The sequence below is a fragment of the Primulina huaijiensis genome, chromosome 5 (genome assembly GCF_012295235.1).
Source record: "Primulina huaijiensis isolate GDHJ02 chromosome 5, ASM1229523v2, whole genome shotgun sequence".
NCBI classification, from domain to species: Eukaryota; Viridiplantae; Streptophyta; class Magnoliopsida; order Lamiales; family Gesneriaceae; genus Primulina; species Primulina huaijiensis.
Genome location: NC_133310.1, coordinates 21,685,641 through 21,702,069, shown reverse-complemented (window position 1 = coordinate 21,702,069; position 16,429 = coordinate 21,685,641). Strand labels below are relative to the sequence as shown.

The following is a 16,429-nucleotide window of genomic DNA, read 5'->3' as shown; positions in this document are numbered from 1 at the left end:
CATTTTATCACAACTACTACATAAGATGTCTGTGTTGATATTTACGTCATTTTATATTCTTGATTTAAATTGAGAAGATATTGTTTATAACGTCCAATTAACATAAGATGTTTACATCGAAATTTGCGTCATTTTATATTCTTGATCTAAATTGAAATGATATTGTTTGTAACGTACATTCCAATAAAGACAAAAAAATTGTTTTGAAAGAAGAGTTTGTTCGACGTTACTTATGTGAGTAATGTCTCAAATCATTGATGAGTTAAGTTGTATCAGCTCCATGCAAACGAGTAGGGTGGCTATGGTCGAACAAATCTGAAAGAAGATCATTTTATATAGAGTGGGTCTCATGTGAGTCCGTGAGACGGGTCAACCCTACCCATATTCACAATAAAAAGTAATATTTTTTCATGGATGACCCAAATAAGAGATTCGTCTCACAAATACGACCTGTGAGACCGTCGCACGCAAGTTTTTGCCTTTTATATAATGTTTCAACTACTTAATAGTTTGATATACCACTCATATGGGTATAGCGGATAAGGTCGAACAAACCTTGAAAAGGATCTTTTTATATAATGTTTCACACAATTGGTTTATTTCATCTTATCCATGCGGGCATTGGCCCTTATGATATGATGGATGGCCAAGATTTGCCCATACATATATAAGACCCACTTTTTTTTTGAAAATTGTATGTGTGAAAAAATCTTACTCGTTGAAATGAAGTGAGGATAGTGCCCACATAAATAAGATCTAATCTACCCACACAATTGTGGGATTCCTTGTGATATGCTAATTTGTCCGTGTCTTGATAAATATGAGCAGGGTAGGATAAGGATCTTGGGGAATCCACAGCACAATAAAAAATTATTTTTAAAAAAAAATGATTTTTTTATTATTTAAAAATCATTTATTTTTGGTTACAAACACGTGATTAATAATTCAATTAATCATATATTTGCAATAAAAATAATTTTGTAAATTTCAAATACAAGAAATAAATTTTTTTTGGTTTTTTAAGGTTATACGAAATAATCCAATTTTCAAAAAATATGTAATTTTTTTATATAAAATAAAATAAACCGATTGAACAAAAAAAAAACCACAACAAAATCAAGTTTTTTTATTTTTTAAATTTTGTTGGCTTTTTTATATTTTAATTCTTTGAAAAAATTATTTTCTCATTTTTTTATATTGTTAATTTTTCTCATTCCTTTTTAAAGTTTTAAATACAATTTTTTTTCCCTTTCTTAGAGATTTAAGAAATAATATAATTTCCAAAAAATGTAAAACGAATTAAAAGTAATAATTGTGCTGTTGTTTTTTCTAATTCGATCGAAATCACATATTTGTAAAATAAAATTTCTTAAAGAAGGGCTGAAAATTTATAAAAGAAAATTAATAAGACAATTTTTTAAAAGAAAATTATTAGTCAAACGATATTTTTGCAGTAAAAAAAATTAATATTTTCTTGCATGTATCATTTTTCATGTATACAGTATATACAGTTAATTACGAAAACCTAGTGGCCGCAAACGGAAAGACATCAAGAAAATGGAACACTGCATCATATGCTAGCATAATGCCCTGTGCCCTGTTCACCGGATTAACCATGCTTTCGTTCAAGAACCAACAACGCAGAATTCAGTATTTCTCTGGCTTGTCTATCTGGTGAGCATCCTGATGATTCCATTTCACTATATATCTTAGGAACCTGAAAGGCCAACAAAGAAAACACTTTCTTTAAAGCTTCAGTAAACCCATTACAGCTTCTATGAAACCAATTACCGATCTTTGCTCTCTGCCTGATGTTTAAGGAGAACCAAACCAAATCACGTGATGAAAAAAACTTAATTTTTGACTAAACAAACCCCACTTTCCTTTCACCAGACTCAATCATACAACATAACGAATCTACCTCCAAGTGCCACAGGCCTGTAATTAAAGCTCGAACGCATTTCTTTGAGCTGTGCCAGGAGACATAATAAACTGACTGATACATCATAAAATTGATGGGGGAGGGGGGTACAATTCATGACAAAATGTGCGAATATTGAGAATGGGTAAGAAAATTGGTCACAAGAGGAATCTTGATAGTGGTGTATGGGTGACACCAGAAAAGTCAGTTCTGTGCTTATGGAGCGAGTGTTATATGATGTCTGCCAAAGGCGTCCTCAAATGAACTCGCCTCATTCCATGTCACAATAATTCTAGCTGATAAAAGCAGGATGAGCCTGGTACCAAGGTAGCATAAGGAACACAAATGATAAATGCAAATCCAATCATAGAAATCTGACTGATCTAATAGAGCTGCTCCTACTCATTCATAGTGGCTTACAAAATAAATAGCTATAGAAATGCACAAGCTCGGGACTACGACAAATGGCATGATCAATGACTCTTAGTTTCAGACAGATATCAAAAACCTGATCAAACTTCCTGGCCCTCAGAAATGCCTTCATAAGTGTACAATAGGTAACTACATCTGGACTGATGCCCTGCATAAAAATTAGCTTGTTGACTAATAAAATACGTGTACAGTATCATGGAAAAAACTACGGCACTGAACTTTTTCTTACACTCTCTCTAATGTAGAGATAGACTGATTGTGCTTCCATTTGTCGTCCAGCAGTAGCAAAAGCGTTAATCAACACATTTAGCATTATTAGGTTGGGTTCCATTCCCTCAGCTTCCATCAGCTGCAGAACTTTAACTGTTTGCTCACAGAATCCCTGTATTTAAGGGAATAGATTAAGACGAGCTAATTTCTTAATACTTTGAATAGCTAAGCTGAATTTTTATCCATCCTGACTATACTCGAGTCACTTGACTTGTGGGTCCATTCAAGAATACTTCTGATTCCTTGTGTATTTTGTTCTTTGAAATTAAAACCACTCAATGTTATGGCCATGTAAAAGTTGGTGAACATTAGTAATATACAAATAAATGAATAGGAAAGAATTGGAGCAAAGCAACCAATCAAACAGACGAAGAATAAAGACGTAGCCTAAAGTAAATGTAGATTGTTTTTAAATGGTGAGACACCTAAACAGATGAACCGGTGACAAATAGATAGCAGATAGACAGACACACTCAGTTTGCAGGTCGTGGAGGGATATAATAATACAAACTAAAAGAAGAAATACAACCTGCTGCGCATAAGCATTTGCCAAAACACAAAATATGCTCGGTGATAGCTGAACGCCTTCCAATTTCAGAGCATTTATACACCCCTCGACATTTTGAAACTTCCCGTACTGCCCATAAATATCAACCATAACAGCATAAATGGCACCACTCCTTTGATGTCCTCTGCCTCTCATATCCTCGAAAATATTTCTTACATCATCCCACTTCCCCTGCTCCCCTAAGCGAGAGATTATAATAATAAATATCTTTGGATCGGGATACATCCCTTGCTCATGCATCTGATGGAGTAAATCGAGGGCACTGGATAGATCCCCAAATTTGCAATGCCACTTTATCAATGAATTCCATGTTATGATATCCGGTTTTATATGGTCTTGTCGCATTTTCTCAAAAACTTCCAAAGCTTCTCCTAATTCACCGTACTTCCCAAAAGTATCAATTACACTATTGTATATTCTTCTATCCAACACCATTCCCATTGCTTGTATGTCTACCAAAATCCCCATCGCTTTCTTCCACATCCCATTATCCCTATAAAGTCCGATAATCTTGCTATACACAAACGAATTAGGATGATATCCCTTTCTCTTCATCTCAGCTATCAGCAGCCAAGTATCACTGAGCCGCCCTGCATTAACGTGATAGTCAATAAGAATTTCGAAGGTTTTTCGGTTTCTTTCCAAACCCATATCATCCATAGCAATTAAAACCTTATCAGCCAGCTTTAAGAGGCCTTTCCTCAAACAACTCGAGAGCAAAGCGTTGAACAACCTCACTCTTGGTCTGCACCCAGAGAAAGTCATTTCTTGGAAAATGATATCAGCTTCTAAAGTCCTCCCAATACTTCCGAGAGCAGTTATCAAGAATCTGTAAGCCGCAGAATTGGGGCGAAACCCGATGGCCTCCATTTGAGATAGCAATGTCATGGCGTCGTCTACCTCCCCTTCTTGGCACATGAGGCAAATTGTATCGTTATATATATCGCAAGAAAGCTCCTGCCCATCACCAAGCGAACTGAGGGGGTGCTCAGAAATCGTACTCAGAGAAGAGCAAATTGACTTCGGAAAACATTTTCGCACATGGTTTTGAGGAATCAGATAGGAAATTAGAGCAATGGTGTTTGATAGCTTTCTGTGGGAATTGGAAGGAAAGGAAAAACCGCGGTAAGGATTATGAAAAACTGGAAGCAGCATGTTCATGGTTCTACGCGGGCAGATGCAAGTCTGTTTGGATCAAAGGGAACCAGTTCTTGGTCCTGTCCGATGGCGACAAGATTTCCATATCTCTTCCCATGTTTCACGATGCAGTTCCAGAGTATTAACAAACGGCAAAATGAGCAAAAGAGTCACCGAAGGGTTTATTAAAAAAAAGAATGAATGTAATTTATTTTTTTTATCTTTTGTTTAAAATTTGTTTAAAAATTAATTTTTTTATTAGTGTATTTTAATTTTATATATAATAAAATTTATAATTTAATTAATTCAAAAAACTTACTCGACTCAATTTTTCATTCTTTTCCAATTCAATCCTAGATCTCATTTCATTCCTTATCTTCACAAAAAATCCTTTTCTTCTCAACCTTCCATCCTATCATTTTTTTACTAACAATTAACCACAAGTCTATAAGTTATTCCTCTGCAACAAATCCAATAAAAAAACCACGTATTGTTAAGAAATTTATTTTGAGATATGAAATTTATTGGGTCTCGTCAGTGTTCACAACTCAGGGTGAAGAGCTTCATCACGACCCACGGTGCTTCACTACCCAAAAAGCAAAAGTGCTTCACGACCCAAGACCCAGGGTCGTGACGTGAAGACTTCACGACCCGTCACAACCCATTATTTTAAATTTTTATAATTAATAACTTTTGTTTTGTTTTAAATTTATACAACTATTAATCTTTTTGTTTGTTTTTTTTTACAGGTTTACTTTCCGCTAAACTTGGAAGGAATCAATTTTTTGAATGCAAGTTAACTTTAGGATCAAGATACGTTGAAATCTGTAAGAAGATTGTATCATTTTTAAATAAGAAAGAGATAAAATATTTGGTGCAGTACACTCAATTTAGTGATTTAATTTTATGTGCTAAGGATTATAACAATTTCAATCAAAACTAGGTCGAGGGTTACGACTCGTCACAAAATTGGATCGAGATTATACTCGACCCAATTTTGGTGGGTCGCGTGGTTTGATATGGGTCGAGAAGCATAATTTTGGCTTCTCGATCCATATATATATATATATATATATATATATANTTTTAGTAGAATTATGAAATTTGTTAATGTTTATATACAATAAACATTAATTTCATATGCTTCGATATACATTCATTTAAGTGAATATGTAATGAAATTTGTTATGAATTTTTTTAGTTCTATTATTATAAAATTTGTTAAGATTTTTAGTCGAGTATGAATTCAACCCACATTGTTAGAATAAGAGATGCATTCTTCTACTTGTTATGAATTTTTTAACTAACATACTTAAATTATAACATATAAGTAATGTTTACACAAATAAATTTTTTATATATATTTATATTCTAATCATATATAAAGTGAATTATATATTATAAAATGATCAAAACTCAAAAATATCAAAAATTTCCTATCCATTCGACCCATCTCGACCCAAACTCGACCCAAACCCAAAACCCTAAACAAAACCCTAAACCAAACCTCTAACATTATCACTCGACCCGCTCGTCCCAAAATTGAAACAATTTACCAATCGCGCGACCCAAATTTAAAAATCTACTACACACGTTACAATCTTGTCCACTCGACCCACACCAAAATTAAAAACTCACCACAAACACATTACATATTAATAAAATCAAATCGATTGTCTTTAAATTCAAACAAATTACATATCATTCAATATTATGTTCTACCAAATTCTCCTACAGATGGAAATCCGTTTTGTTTTTTCCTTCCACGTCTTCTCTTGATTACATGTGGCATAACCTACAAAACATAGATAAGATTATTATATTATAGACAATAGTATGTATTTAAAAAAATATGCTATATTATAAATATGCTATTATATAGACGTATTATGTGGGTCGAGACTCACAAGTTGGTGCACATGCTGTGGGTCGAGGTGTGCATATAGCCAGAACTAGCACTCTATACTCACACTCCACCATCCAGACCTAGCACGTACGATCATACTCGAATCACACTCCATCCACCTTCACGACCCACACAATAAACACGTTCTTCGACTGTAAATACTCACACTAACTCCACTCACAAAAATTCTAAAAAAAACAATCAGAACTAAACTGAAACAAATCTAGCAATACAAAGCATTCGAGTATATACTTACTTCTCTACAAATCTTCAAATTTTCAAATGATTTTTGATTATTTTGTCGTGAAGAACACAAAAATAACGAGAATAAATGAAAACTCAAATCGAGGAGGGATATATTAATTAAAAAATATTTTTTTAAAAATTAAAATCTAACTAATTAATTAATGACCTAATAAATGAACTCACCTAATCAACAGCATTCAACTCCTTTTTTCGATTTAAAAAAGTCAAAATACCTTTTATTTAATTTAATTTAAAGTGAGTCGTATATTTTTTATTGTCCCATTAACAAACAGTGTTCATAGTCATAATTTTGAGATAATAGATATTAATATAATTTATTTAAAATATAAAATTATACATACATACACACGTATGCCCTTAAAAGTGGGCTCCCATGAGGCCCATATAAAATAGTGGGCCTTCAATGTAGATTGAAACCAACAAATATTTTCGGCCCAACAACCTCTTAACACTGCATACATAAACCCGTATTACCTTCAAACCCTAAGAAAAGAGCAGTGAGACTGAAGGACTGCCACACCCCGCCCCCCGCGCTAGTATCGGCTTATCGCCACCACTTTGGCCGTAGTAAGTCAGTCTAAACATTTGTCTGTTTCCTGCTATTTTTAGTGAAGATTATATTCGTGTTTAATTTATTGCGCAATTTGGAATGGCTTTTAATTACCGAGGTTTGTTATTTTTTTCCCGGATTTGTGTATCAATCGTTTTAACAATCTTTCCAGTTGACTACTTTGTCAATATTCAGCATGTGGGTTGCTTGATAATAGAATTTTTTTTCAAGGTAACGTTTTATTGTTGATGCTATTGGAATTGTTTTTTTGTGTGTTTGGTGATTTTTTTTGGCTGGTTCCATTTTACTGAGTGTGTTATTCATCTGTACAAGAAAACGTGAAATGTTAATAGGTGCGGGGTTTATGGATTTTGTATTGAAATCAAATTTTGGTTGATGTTCTGTTGGGTTCATATACAGCCTGTATGCAGATGAAGTTGATGACCTATTTATTGTATTCATTTACTTTTCTCTTAAACTCTGATTTACTTGGCTCATATATGTTGTTTGTTTAATCTTCCAACTGTCTACATCAGTAGAGTTGAAATTTACCATTTATACTTGCCATAGGTAGACCATGGTTAAGCACAACAACGTCGTGCCAAATGGGCATTTCAGAAAGCATTGGCAGAACTATGTTAGAACCTGGTTTAACCAGCCTGCCCGCAAGACCAGAAGAAGAAATGGTAATCATCTTCTTGATGTCATCTGTTTTTGTTTGGAAAAATGAGGTTGCCGTTTTACCCCACCCCATTCTCGAACCAAATTTTGGATGCTAACGGCACAATACTTCTTTGTGTCACTTTCTGCATGTGTGTTAATTCTGCTCCTTTTGTACCTTACCAATAGTAAGCTTTACTAATAAAACTGCTGGTTTAATTTGTTTTTTGCATATTCTTTCAGCGTGGTTTAATCTTGTTTTATGCATCTTCTTTCAGCAAGGCAGAAGAAAGCTGTGAAGATTTTCCCCAGGCCTACTGCAGGCCCCCTTCGCCCAATTGTACATGGACAGACACTGAAGTATAACATGAAAGTCAGATCCGGCAGAGGCTTTTCTCTCGAGGAGCTCAAGGTAGCTTCGTTTCATAAATCCATATTAGTGCTTGGTTTCTACTTTATTTTGGTTAATAGAAAATGTGTTTTTGATCTGACTGATATTGATTGCTTGTAATAACCAAACCACTATATATGAGTTTTTGATTTTTCCATACTGTTCTATTCTTCTAGTGACAATATCTATTTGACGCCGATGTTGGAAGTTATTGCTGTTTGATTTCATGATTTTTTCTATTTTCTGTTTCCATTCTGGTGAGTTGAGCTTGATTTGTTGGGACCATTCTAAATGTGTCCCTCGTGACATCAATTTATTAGGCGTCCCTCATCTTGTGACCATTTTAATTCCAATTGATGATTTGATCTCTGTTGGATTTGTCTTAACCAGGCTGCTGGCATTCCGAAGAAGTTTGCCCCTACTGTTGGTATCTCTGTGGATCATCGTCGCCGAAATCGATCCTTGGAGGGTTTCCAGACTAACGTTCAGAGGCTGAAGACATACAAGGCCAAGCTTGTTGTCTTCCCAAGACGCACTCGCAAATTTAAGGTATACAATAATGATATTTTGAAGATCATTAAAGATAATTTCCTGTTACCTCAGATCTCTCAAACATGGTTGATCTCCCCCACAGGCTGGTGATTCTACTCCCGAGGAGTTGGCCACAGCCACACAAGTGGCAGGTCAATACATGCCAATTGCACGCGAAAAACCCACTGTGGAGCTCGTTAAAGTGACAGCAGATATGAAATCATTCAAGGCATATGACAAATTGCGCCTGGAGCGTACTAATGAACGTCATGTTGGCGTTAGGGCAAAGAGAGCAGCCGAAGCTGAGAAAGAAGAGAAGAAATAGTAGGGTCTGGTGACCTCAGTATCTGGATCTGTTTTGTTTCTGTATTCGAGTCTGAATCAAAGACTTCAGGATTTTGTTCAAATTGTTGGTTCCAACTAACAGGCGCTTGAATTTTCTTTTTCTCGAGACATTGTCTTTATATTGTTCTTATGTTCTATTACATGTCCAAGGCTCTATTTAGTGAATTTCTCGAATTTGATTTTTTTCCCATTATCCAGTCTCTTTTCATTTGCATTAATCCAAGTACAGGAATCTTTGGGGATTAAACTTGAAATTTTGGGAAGATGCATCTAAAATTTTAATTCGATCCACTGCTATCTGATCATAAAGTATCCACTGTATATGGTTGATTCGAAGGTGGTTGGGTGGAATGCAATATCCTAATTATATTTTTGTAATATAAGTCGGTAAGATATGTGGCGAAATGGTGGCGAAAACGTGTATTGTTTTCACGACTTTATTGTAAGTGCTAGCTTCTCAAATTCAAATATTAGCTCAGCTGTCCTACACGCGGCGTTATGCTGCTGGTAAGAATCTGGACCTCTCTTGTTCTCGAATGCCAGATGGGAATTTATTCATATTCGATGTCTCTATCGCACGTAATATTTAGGATAATATTTATTTACACGAAATGTCCCAATAATTTATTCACGTTGTTTGACTATTGCCACCATTTCTTATTTGACAAGGATGATATTTAATAGCTTATTTTTCAAAAATTAAGACCTACCAAATTACAAATTATTAAAATAATTTATATGATATAAGAAGTTATAATGCATTTTTAACCATAAGTATATCACGAATCTTTATCTGTGAGACGAATCAACCCTATTGATATTCACAATAAAAAATAATAGTATTAGCATAAAAAGTAATAATTTTTCATAGACGACCCAAATAAAAGATCCATCTCACAGAATACGACCCGTGAGATCTCACACAAGTTTTTGCCTTCAACCATAAGATGACACTAATTAACTATGGAATTGTATATTAACATGTGGGAAGCTGATGCTTGACGTTGTCTGATATATTTTAATTATTCATTATTATTGTATTGCTGTTGGTCCAATTATTATTTGATTTAACTAATATATATTATTCATTAATAATTCGACGAAATTAACGATCGTAATGGTCGAAGTATTATGTAACATGATTATACATCATATCATGACCTAACAAAGAAGCACGTGCAGCCTTCACCCAAACGATTCACATGGTCATGATTTCTCTCTTCTCAATTATTGTTTTTCTTAAAAAAATCAATATAATTAAATTAGTTTAATTTTTTATTTTATAACAATTTTATATACATTAAATTGGAGTATTTTTTAAACCATGTTTAATTATTTTTTTCATTAAATTGGAGTATTTTTTAAACCATGTTTAATTATTTTTTTTAAAAAAATAATCTTTTCAAACGTATTACAAATATATTTGAGGATCTCATTTTGTAAAAAAATAAAAATTTGAATAAAAAATTATTTTACAAATTTCCTTCATTAAATTTTTATAGTAATTTATATACATTAAATTTGTATATATGAATGAACTTAATAATTGGTTGTAATTATATTACCTAAAAAAAATTAAAGTAATAAACTAATAATATAGGTTTGAACAGGAAGCTTAACTGGATTCTATGCGACTATTTGTCTATTAATATTATTAAATAATTCTAACTATATGTTACTATTATTTCTCGTACATTCTTAATCCCATGAAACTCGGTTGCAGAAATTGCCCATAATGGCTGCGAATTTGGGATCGTTGAGGCAGAGTTTTGCGGACAGAAGCAGGGAGAGATTGCTTTCGAGGAAGTACTACTCCGACGTTGGTTTGGATGCTCCTTACATTCGCCGGGAGGGTTGTTTTTATCGGATTCATCGAATCACGCGGGAAAGATTTTCGACGTGGTGGGACGATGTCAAGGGGACTGCGATCAGAGCGTATGAAATGGGTCGTTCCGATCCTAGGAAAGTGGTGTTCGCAGCAAAGATGGGCGCCGCTTTGTCTCTCGTGTCTATACTTATTTTTTTCAAGGAGCCCTTGAGTTATATTAGCCAATACTCCATCTGGGCTATCCTCACTGTTGTTGTGGTTTTTGAATTCAGCATCGGTACGTTGTGATTTCCCTCGAATATATCCTGTATTGGTTTGTGTTTTTTTTTAATCGGATGGTTTGTTCGAAATTATGGGTTTGGTCTATTAACAAGAAATCTATGTTTGATGTGATGCAAATTGTACGCAAGAGATTCACATTTAGATTAATTTGCCACCTTTTGCAGAGGCGTTAATATATGGTATCTGTGTGTAGGGGCTACACTTAATAAAGGATTTAATCGGGCGTTGGGGACCATTTCTGCTGGGGCACTATCTTTGGGGATTGCTGAATTATCTGAGATGGCAGGAGAATTCCAAGAAGTGGTGATAGTAGTCAGCATTTTTATCGCAGGTATGATATTTTAATCTTTTATGTGCGTGTGCGTGTGCGTGTGTTGAATTCAACTTGACCATAACTATTTGTGATCTTTTTTCTTGAAATTACATGTAAACTGAAATTATGCTTTGTGCATTTCGGGTGATAGGATTTCTAGCTAGTTATTTGAAGCAGCACCCTGCTATGAAGCAGTACGAGTACGGCTTCCGAGTGTTCTTGCTGACATTTTGTATCGTCTTGGTCTCGGGAACTTCTCATTTTGTTCGTACAGCAGTTTCTAGATTGCTCCTAATTGCTGTTGGGGCCGGTGTTTGTTTGCTCATAAATGTCTGCATTTACCCCATCTGGGCTGGTGAGGACTTGCATAAATTGGTTGTCGCAAATTTTAAGGGCGTTGCAAGTTCTTTGGAAGGTGACGATCTATTCTTTTCGCTTTTGCTGTATTTGGCAGCATCAAATTCTCTTTGCATTCCAAAATGACATTTTGAGCTGATTCATCGACCCCTCTGTTTAGGCTGTATCAATATGTATTTGCAGTGTGTTGAGTATGCTAGAATACCGTCCAAGATTCTTCTCTACCAGGCTTCTGACGATCCTCTGTACAAGGGATATAGAGCTGTAGTAGAATCCACTAGCCAAGAGGAATCCCTGGTGATACTAATTTTCCAGCATTTCATGCTAGGCAAAATTGATTTGCCAAGAAGTTCGTTTTTTGTAATAATATTTCATTCTGCAGTTGGGTTTTGCTGTATGGGAACCGCCTCATGGTCGTTACAAAATGTTCAATTATCCTTGGAGTGAATATATTAAAGTTAGTGGTTCTCTAAGACATTGCGCATTCATGGTTATGGCCTTGCATGGATGTATACTTTCAGAAATACAGGTATTTCTAGACAACGTTCTCAGTTTTACATTAATATTTTGGACTCGTTAACTTTCTTTTACATCAAATTCGAAAAATAATAGTTATTTTTCTTCTGATCCTGATTGCTTGAACTTCACGATTTTTCAGGCATCATCTGAACTAAGGCAGGTCTTCAAGAACGAGATTCAGAGAGTCGGGGCAGAAGGAGCTAAAGTGTTGCGACTGCTCGGTGAAAAAGTGGAAAAGATGGAAAAACTAAATCCTGGAAACATGCTGCAGGAAGTTCATGATGCTGCGGAAGATCTTCAGATAATGATTGATAAAAAATCTTATCTTTTGGTCAATGCAGAGGGCTGGGACAGCGAGAAGCGACTCGGAAAATTTGTAGATCCAGAACAGCTTCGAGAACTCAAAGATAACGAGAACAAACCACCTGTGATAAATTCCCTCAGCGACTCCACAACAAATCTTAAATCAAACCCATCTTTACGCCCCTATGATCCCCAGAATCCGAACATGAGTATCAATATTTCTTTTTCACAAGGAGGTTCTGGAGAAGATGTGCTTAAACATCAGACCATGTGGCCTTCACGCCTCTCAATAATTGGCGATAATCTTCTGAACGAGCGAGAAATAAGGACATATGAAAGTGCCAGTGCTTTGTCACTTTCGACATTTACTTCATTATTGATTGAATTTGTTGCCAGGCTTCAGAATATCGTGAATTCATTTGAAGAACTCAGTGAGAAGGCAAAATTCAAGGAGCCTGTAAAGTCGACTGAGACTACCGTGGATGCTGGTTTATGGAGGTGGTTGAAAAAATGTATGTGCTTCTGTGATTAATTCCCCGCTCGGCTCCGTTCCGGGAGTACAGTTGACAATTGAGCTCCCTGAAAGATTTTGTAAAGTTTGATACTTTGGGTTTTGATAAAGGATTTATCTAATTCATGCACATGACTATATCACCTTAAAACAATTTGATGAAGGATGGATAAATCTCGCTGTGAACCAAGTGTACGAGCACATTCTCTAACGAATCAGTTCATTATACAAGCAACAACGTTTCTCGCCTTTAAACTGTCCATTTTACGGTTTTGGTCTCCATATTTTTTATTTTCATGTTATTGATCATTCATGATTTAAGCATGTAACTTGTATTTTGTTCAAATTTAGTCATTTATAACCGGAGTGCGGACGTGGCACCTGACACATGAATAATTTATGATGTCATGTCAACATTTTTCGATGTGATTATGTCAGTATTTTCTGACGTCATGTCAGCATTCCGATGAAAAAATGACTAAGATCGAACAAAAACTACAAGTTAATGTAACTATGAATTGACTCATAATACTACTACCGTCTACCAAAAATGAAGAATATACATACTAAACAAAAATATAATTTCTCAGTCAAGTAACTTATATTTACGCCTCGGCTGTCCCTTAGGCCATAACCTCTCCATTCATCAGTATTTTTCCATTTATTGGACGCCAAATCTCGTCACACTCAAACCGTATAAATAGATTAATCTGACAAACACTGATGAAGTGTAAAGGTAATAAAACGATACATTTTCTGCCGAACTTACAGTAAAAGATTACACAAAATGTCGAAACAACATGCGGTGGGAAAAAATGGGAAAAGCTATATTTATTTTCTTATGTGCTAGTATGTCCTAGGAAACAATTCATTTCTCTTCGAATTCCACATCAATGATATCTGGTTGAGACTTGGAGGAGGATGTGGTACCTCGCCCGCCTCTTTTAGAAGAGCCACCTTGTGGTTGCCAAACAATATTTCCACAGCTCGCGCATTGAATTGTTTGGCTTTTATATCCAACAAATTGTTTCCTGCAAGCCGGGCAAGCTCCCTGCTCGAATACATCAATAGAAATTGTGAATAAAACTTGAGCACCATGTCCAAGCTGCATAATGATTCGAACATGCATCAAATAGCAAACAGCTGACTCAAAGGACACATGCATTAATTTTCTTGCAAAGAAGGGAATATCTGAGTCTGGGTGACGAAAAATCCGAAGCAAAATGAAAATAAGAAATCACTGTAGTTTAGAAAGTTTCATCGGAGCTGCAGAGACCACACGAGAGCGATTAAATTTCACAAAAAAAAAATAGCAAAATGCAGTTGCACTTCCAAGGTACTTTCTATTTCTACAATTTTATTTCTTTCGAAATAAAAATCATTCATTAAAATAGCAAAAAAGGTATAAAAAAACAAAAACCCCCAACATCCGCAGAAAGCAGTAGGAAACCACATCTACAACCCACAGAATTTTGAACAATTATATGAAAGGAGTACTGAATCAACACCCGTCAATAAAGCATAGAGATAACAACAAAAAAACTTCAACAACCCAGTTTTACCTTAATAACAAGATTGTTGGCCATAGCCCCAATTAGCAGAGGACCGGCAAATGGCAGTACCCATGTCGCAAATATTAAAACACGGAAGAGCCATCCTGAGAGAGCAAACCATACAAAGAAAAGTGTCTGTGCACATAGGAATATTTACAATTAGAACTATGAGATCCAAGAGTAGGATTATACATATCTAGTTGACATAACATCCTGAAGAAGAAACCAAACATTTCATTGAATCAGCACATAGGCCATGTACAGCAAGAACAGTAATGATGCAAATAGAGATAACCCTCTCCGAAATTCAAAGGGATAGAAATTTTGGAGCTTCATGCCATTAACATGCAATACTATCGTTCATAAACGATAAATGTCAGCAAAATTCTTAAAATGACGAAAGTCATGGCCACAAACTACCGTTTACTAACTTCCATGAGTTGTAACATATGGACACCCTGCGAAATGTTTCACGTCTATACGTGCATGACTTTGATATGCGCACACACACACACACACACACACACACNCGCATACTAGGAGGCCACATTTTCACTACATCATCCCAAATGTCCAATAGATTAAAATAATCAAATCACAGTTTAACTGAAAGTATAAACCGCAACCTTGCAATTGACATTTAACTAGACATTCACCAACAATAGTCAACGCAAGAAATTGGACCAAACAAAAGTTTCAAAAATAACTCACAGCAAAACCCCTTCCTAATGGCGTATCGAGCAAATCATTCAACTGTCTCCTGTACTGTAAGAACACACATAACAACAAATATTCTATTAGCAAGAAATCAATATCCAATTAGCTAAACAACAAGTTACATATTGAACTGGAAACTTTAACAGACCCTCGGCCAATTTGTGCGGAAATTCAGCGAAAAACCCCGCCATCGCTGCGTAATCTCCAACTCGCGGTCAAGCTCAAGAGCTTTATCGGACGCAGCCTGCGCCACGGCGGAAAGTCTCCGAGAGACCGCGTATCTCCGGTCAATCCGCTCCGCCGTTTTCTTTGTCTCAAAGACTAACAGCTCGAAACCATCGTTAGCCCTCCGCCACGCGTCCCTCAAAGCCTCGCCGGAGGCCACGCGCTTCGCGAATCCGTCTAAATCGCTACGCCTGAAGGCCCGTATGCTCGCCACGTGGTGGATAGCGACAAAATGTTTATCTGGGTTTCTGATGAAAAGGGTTTTTCGAGTCTTGGTGGGCAGTAGAGGATGCCACTGCAAGTGCAGACTCGAAGCCATGGCCACGAGAATCGGAGCTCAAGTTAAAAGGAGGCAACCTGCTTTGGCCTTAACTGCAACTTATGCAGCTTCAGGAATCGAGATGACTGTTTAAACAAATCACTCTTTTCCCCCTAGATTTTATTCTGTATTCGGATTGGCCCTTCAACTTTACATTATTCAAATTACGGAGTTGTATTGATTAATTCAGCCAACTTGAACAAGGCAGCCACGTATTATCAAATTTTAAAAATAATATAAAATAAAAAGAACCAGGCAACCACAATTTTGAATGACATTAATTTGAGGAAAATATTTTTTTATTATTTATGTATATCAATACATATTATAATTGGAGGAGAAATATTATTTTTATTTTATTATAATTATCTTGAGAAATTGAAATGTATGATAAATGGTATGGAGGAATGAGGAGGTGAAGAGTGGATGATAAAAAAGAAATCATTGTTATTTTTCGGTGCTGATGACGAATGCACGACGTCCTTGTTTCATCTTATATTTAACCTAAAATTTAAAATAATTTG

At 35.5% G+C, this 16,429-nt stretch overlaps 4 protein-coding genes across 6 annotated transcripts; 2 read left to right on the top strand and 2 right to left on the bottom strand.

The window, feature by feature from the left end:
* Positions 1-1,479: 1,479 nt before the first annotated feature.
* Positions 1,480-4,468, bottom strand: LOC140977137 (uncharacterized). Its single transcript, XM_073441729.1, has 4 exons — positions 3,153-4,468; positions 2,583-2,735; positions 2,430-2,501; positions 1,480-1,717 (listed from the first exon to the last, which is right to left on the bottom strand). The coding sequence occupies exons 1-4, from the start codon at positions 4,350-4,352 to the stop codon at positions 1,610-1,612; spliced, it is 1,533 nt and encodes a 510-aa protein (XP_073297830.1). The 5' UTR covers positions 4,353-4,468; the 3' UTR covers positions 1,480-1,609.
* A 2,479-nt stretch (positions 4,469-6,947) lies between these two features.
* Positions 6,948-9,143, top strand: LOC140977134 (large ribosomal subunit protein eL13z-like). 3 transcript variants are annotated; one of them, XM_073441727.1, is made up of 6 exons: positions 7,014-7,068; positions 7,224-7,282; positions 7,622-7,737; positions 7,990-8,123; positions 8,493-8,651; positions 8,737-9,143. In XM_073441727.1, exons 3-6 carry the CDS (start codon positions 7,629-7,631, stop codon positions 8,956-8,958), a joined length of 624 nt encoding a protein of 207 aa, XP_073297828.1. In that variant the 5' UTR covers positions 7,014-7,068; positions 7,224-7,282; positions 7,622-7,628; the 3' UTR covers positions 8,959-9,143. The 3 variants fall into 3 exon arrangements, with proteins under 3 accessions (XP_073297827.1, XP_073297829.1, XP_073297828.1); XM_073441726.1 differs by lacking the exon at positions 7,224-7,282 and having other exon boundaries at positions 6,948-7,068; XM_073441728.1 differs by lacking the exon at positions 7,224-7,282 and having other exon boundaries at positions 6,997-7,072; positions 7,626-7,737.
* Positions 9,144-10,612: 1,469 nt separating this feature from the next.
* On the top strand, positions 10,613-13,322 carry LOC140977133 (aluminum-activated malate transporter 4-like). The gene is made up of 6 exons (XM_073441725.1): positions 10,613-11,083; positions 11,282-11,419; positions 11,553-11,816; positions 11,919-12,055; positions 12,141-12,287; positions 12,417-13,322. The coding sequence occupies exons 1-6, from the start codon at positions 10,714-10,716 to the stop codon at positions 13,110-13,112; spliced, it is 1,752 nt and encodes a 583-aa protein (XP_073297826.1). The 5' UTR covers positions 10,613-10,713; the 3' UTR covers positions 13,113-13,322.
* A 501-nt stretch (positions 13,323-13,823) lies between these two features.
* On the bottom strand, positions 13,824-15,959 carry LOC140977132 (uncharacterized). Its single transcript, XM_073441724.1, has 4 exons — positions 15,510-15,959; positions 15,356-15,409; positions 14,654-14,779; positions 13,824-14,142 (listed from the first exon to the last, which is right to left on the bottom strand). Exons 1-4 carry the CDS (start codon positions 15,903-15,905, stop codon positions 13,960-13,962), a joined length of 759 nt encoding a protein of 252 aa, XP_073297825.1. The 5' UTR covers positions 15,906-15,959; the 3' UTR covers positions 13,824-13,959.
* Positions 15,960-16,429: the final 470 nt, after the last annotated feature.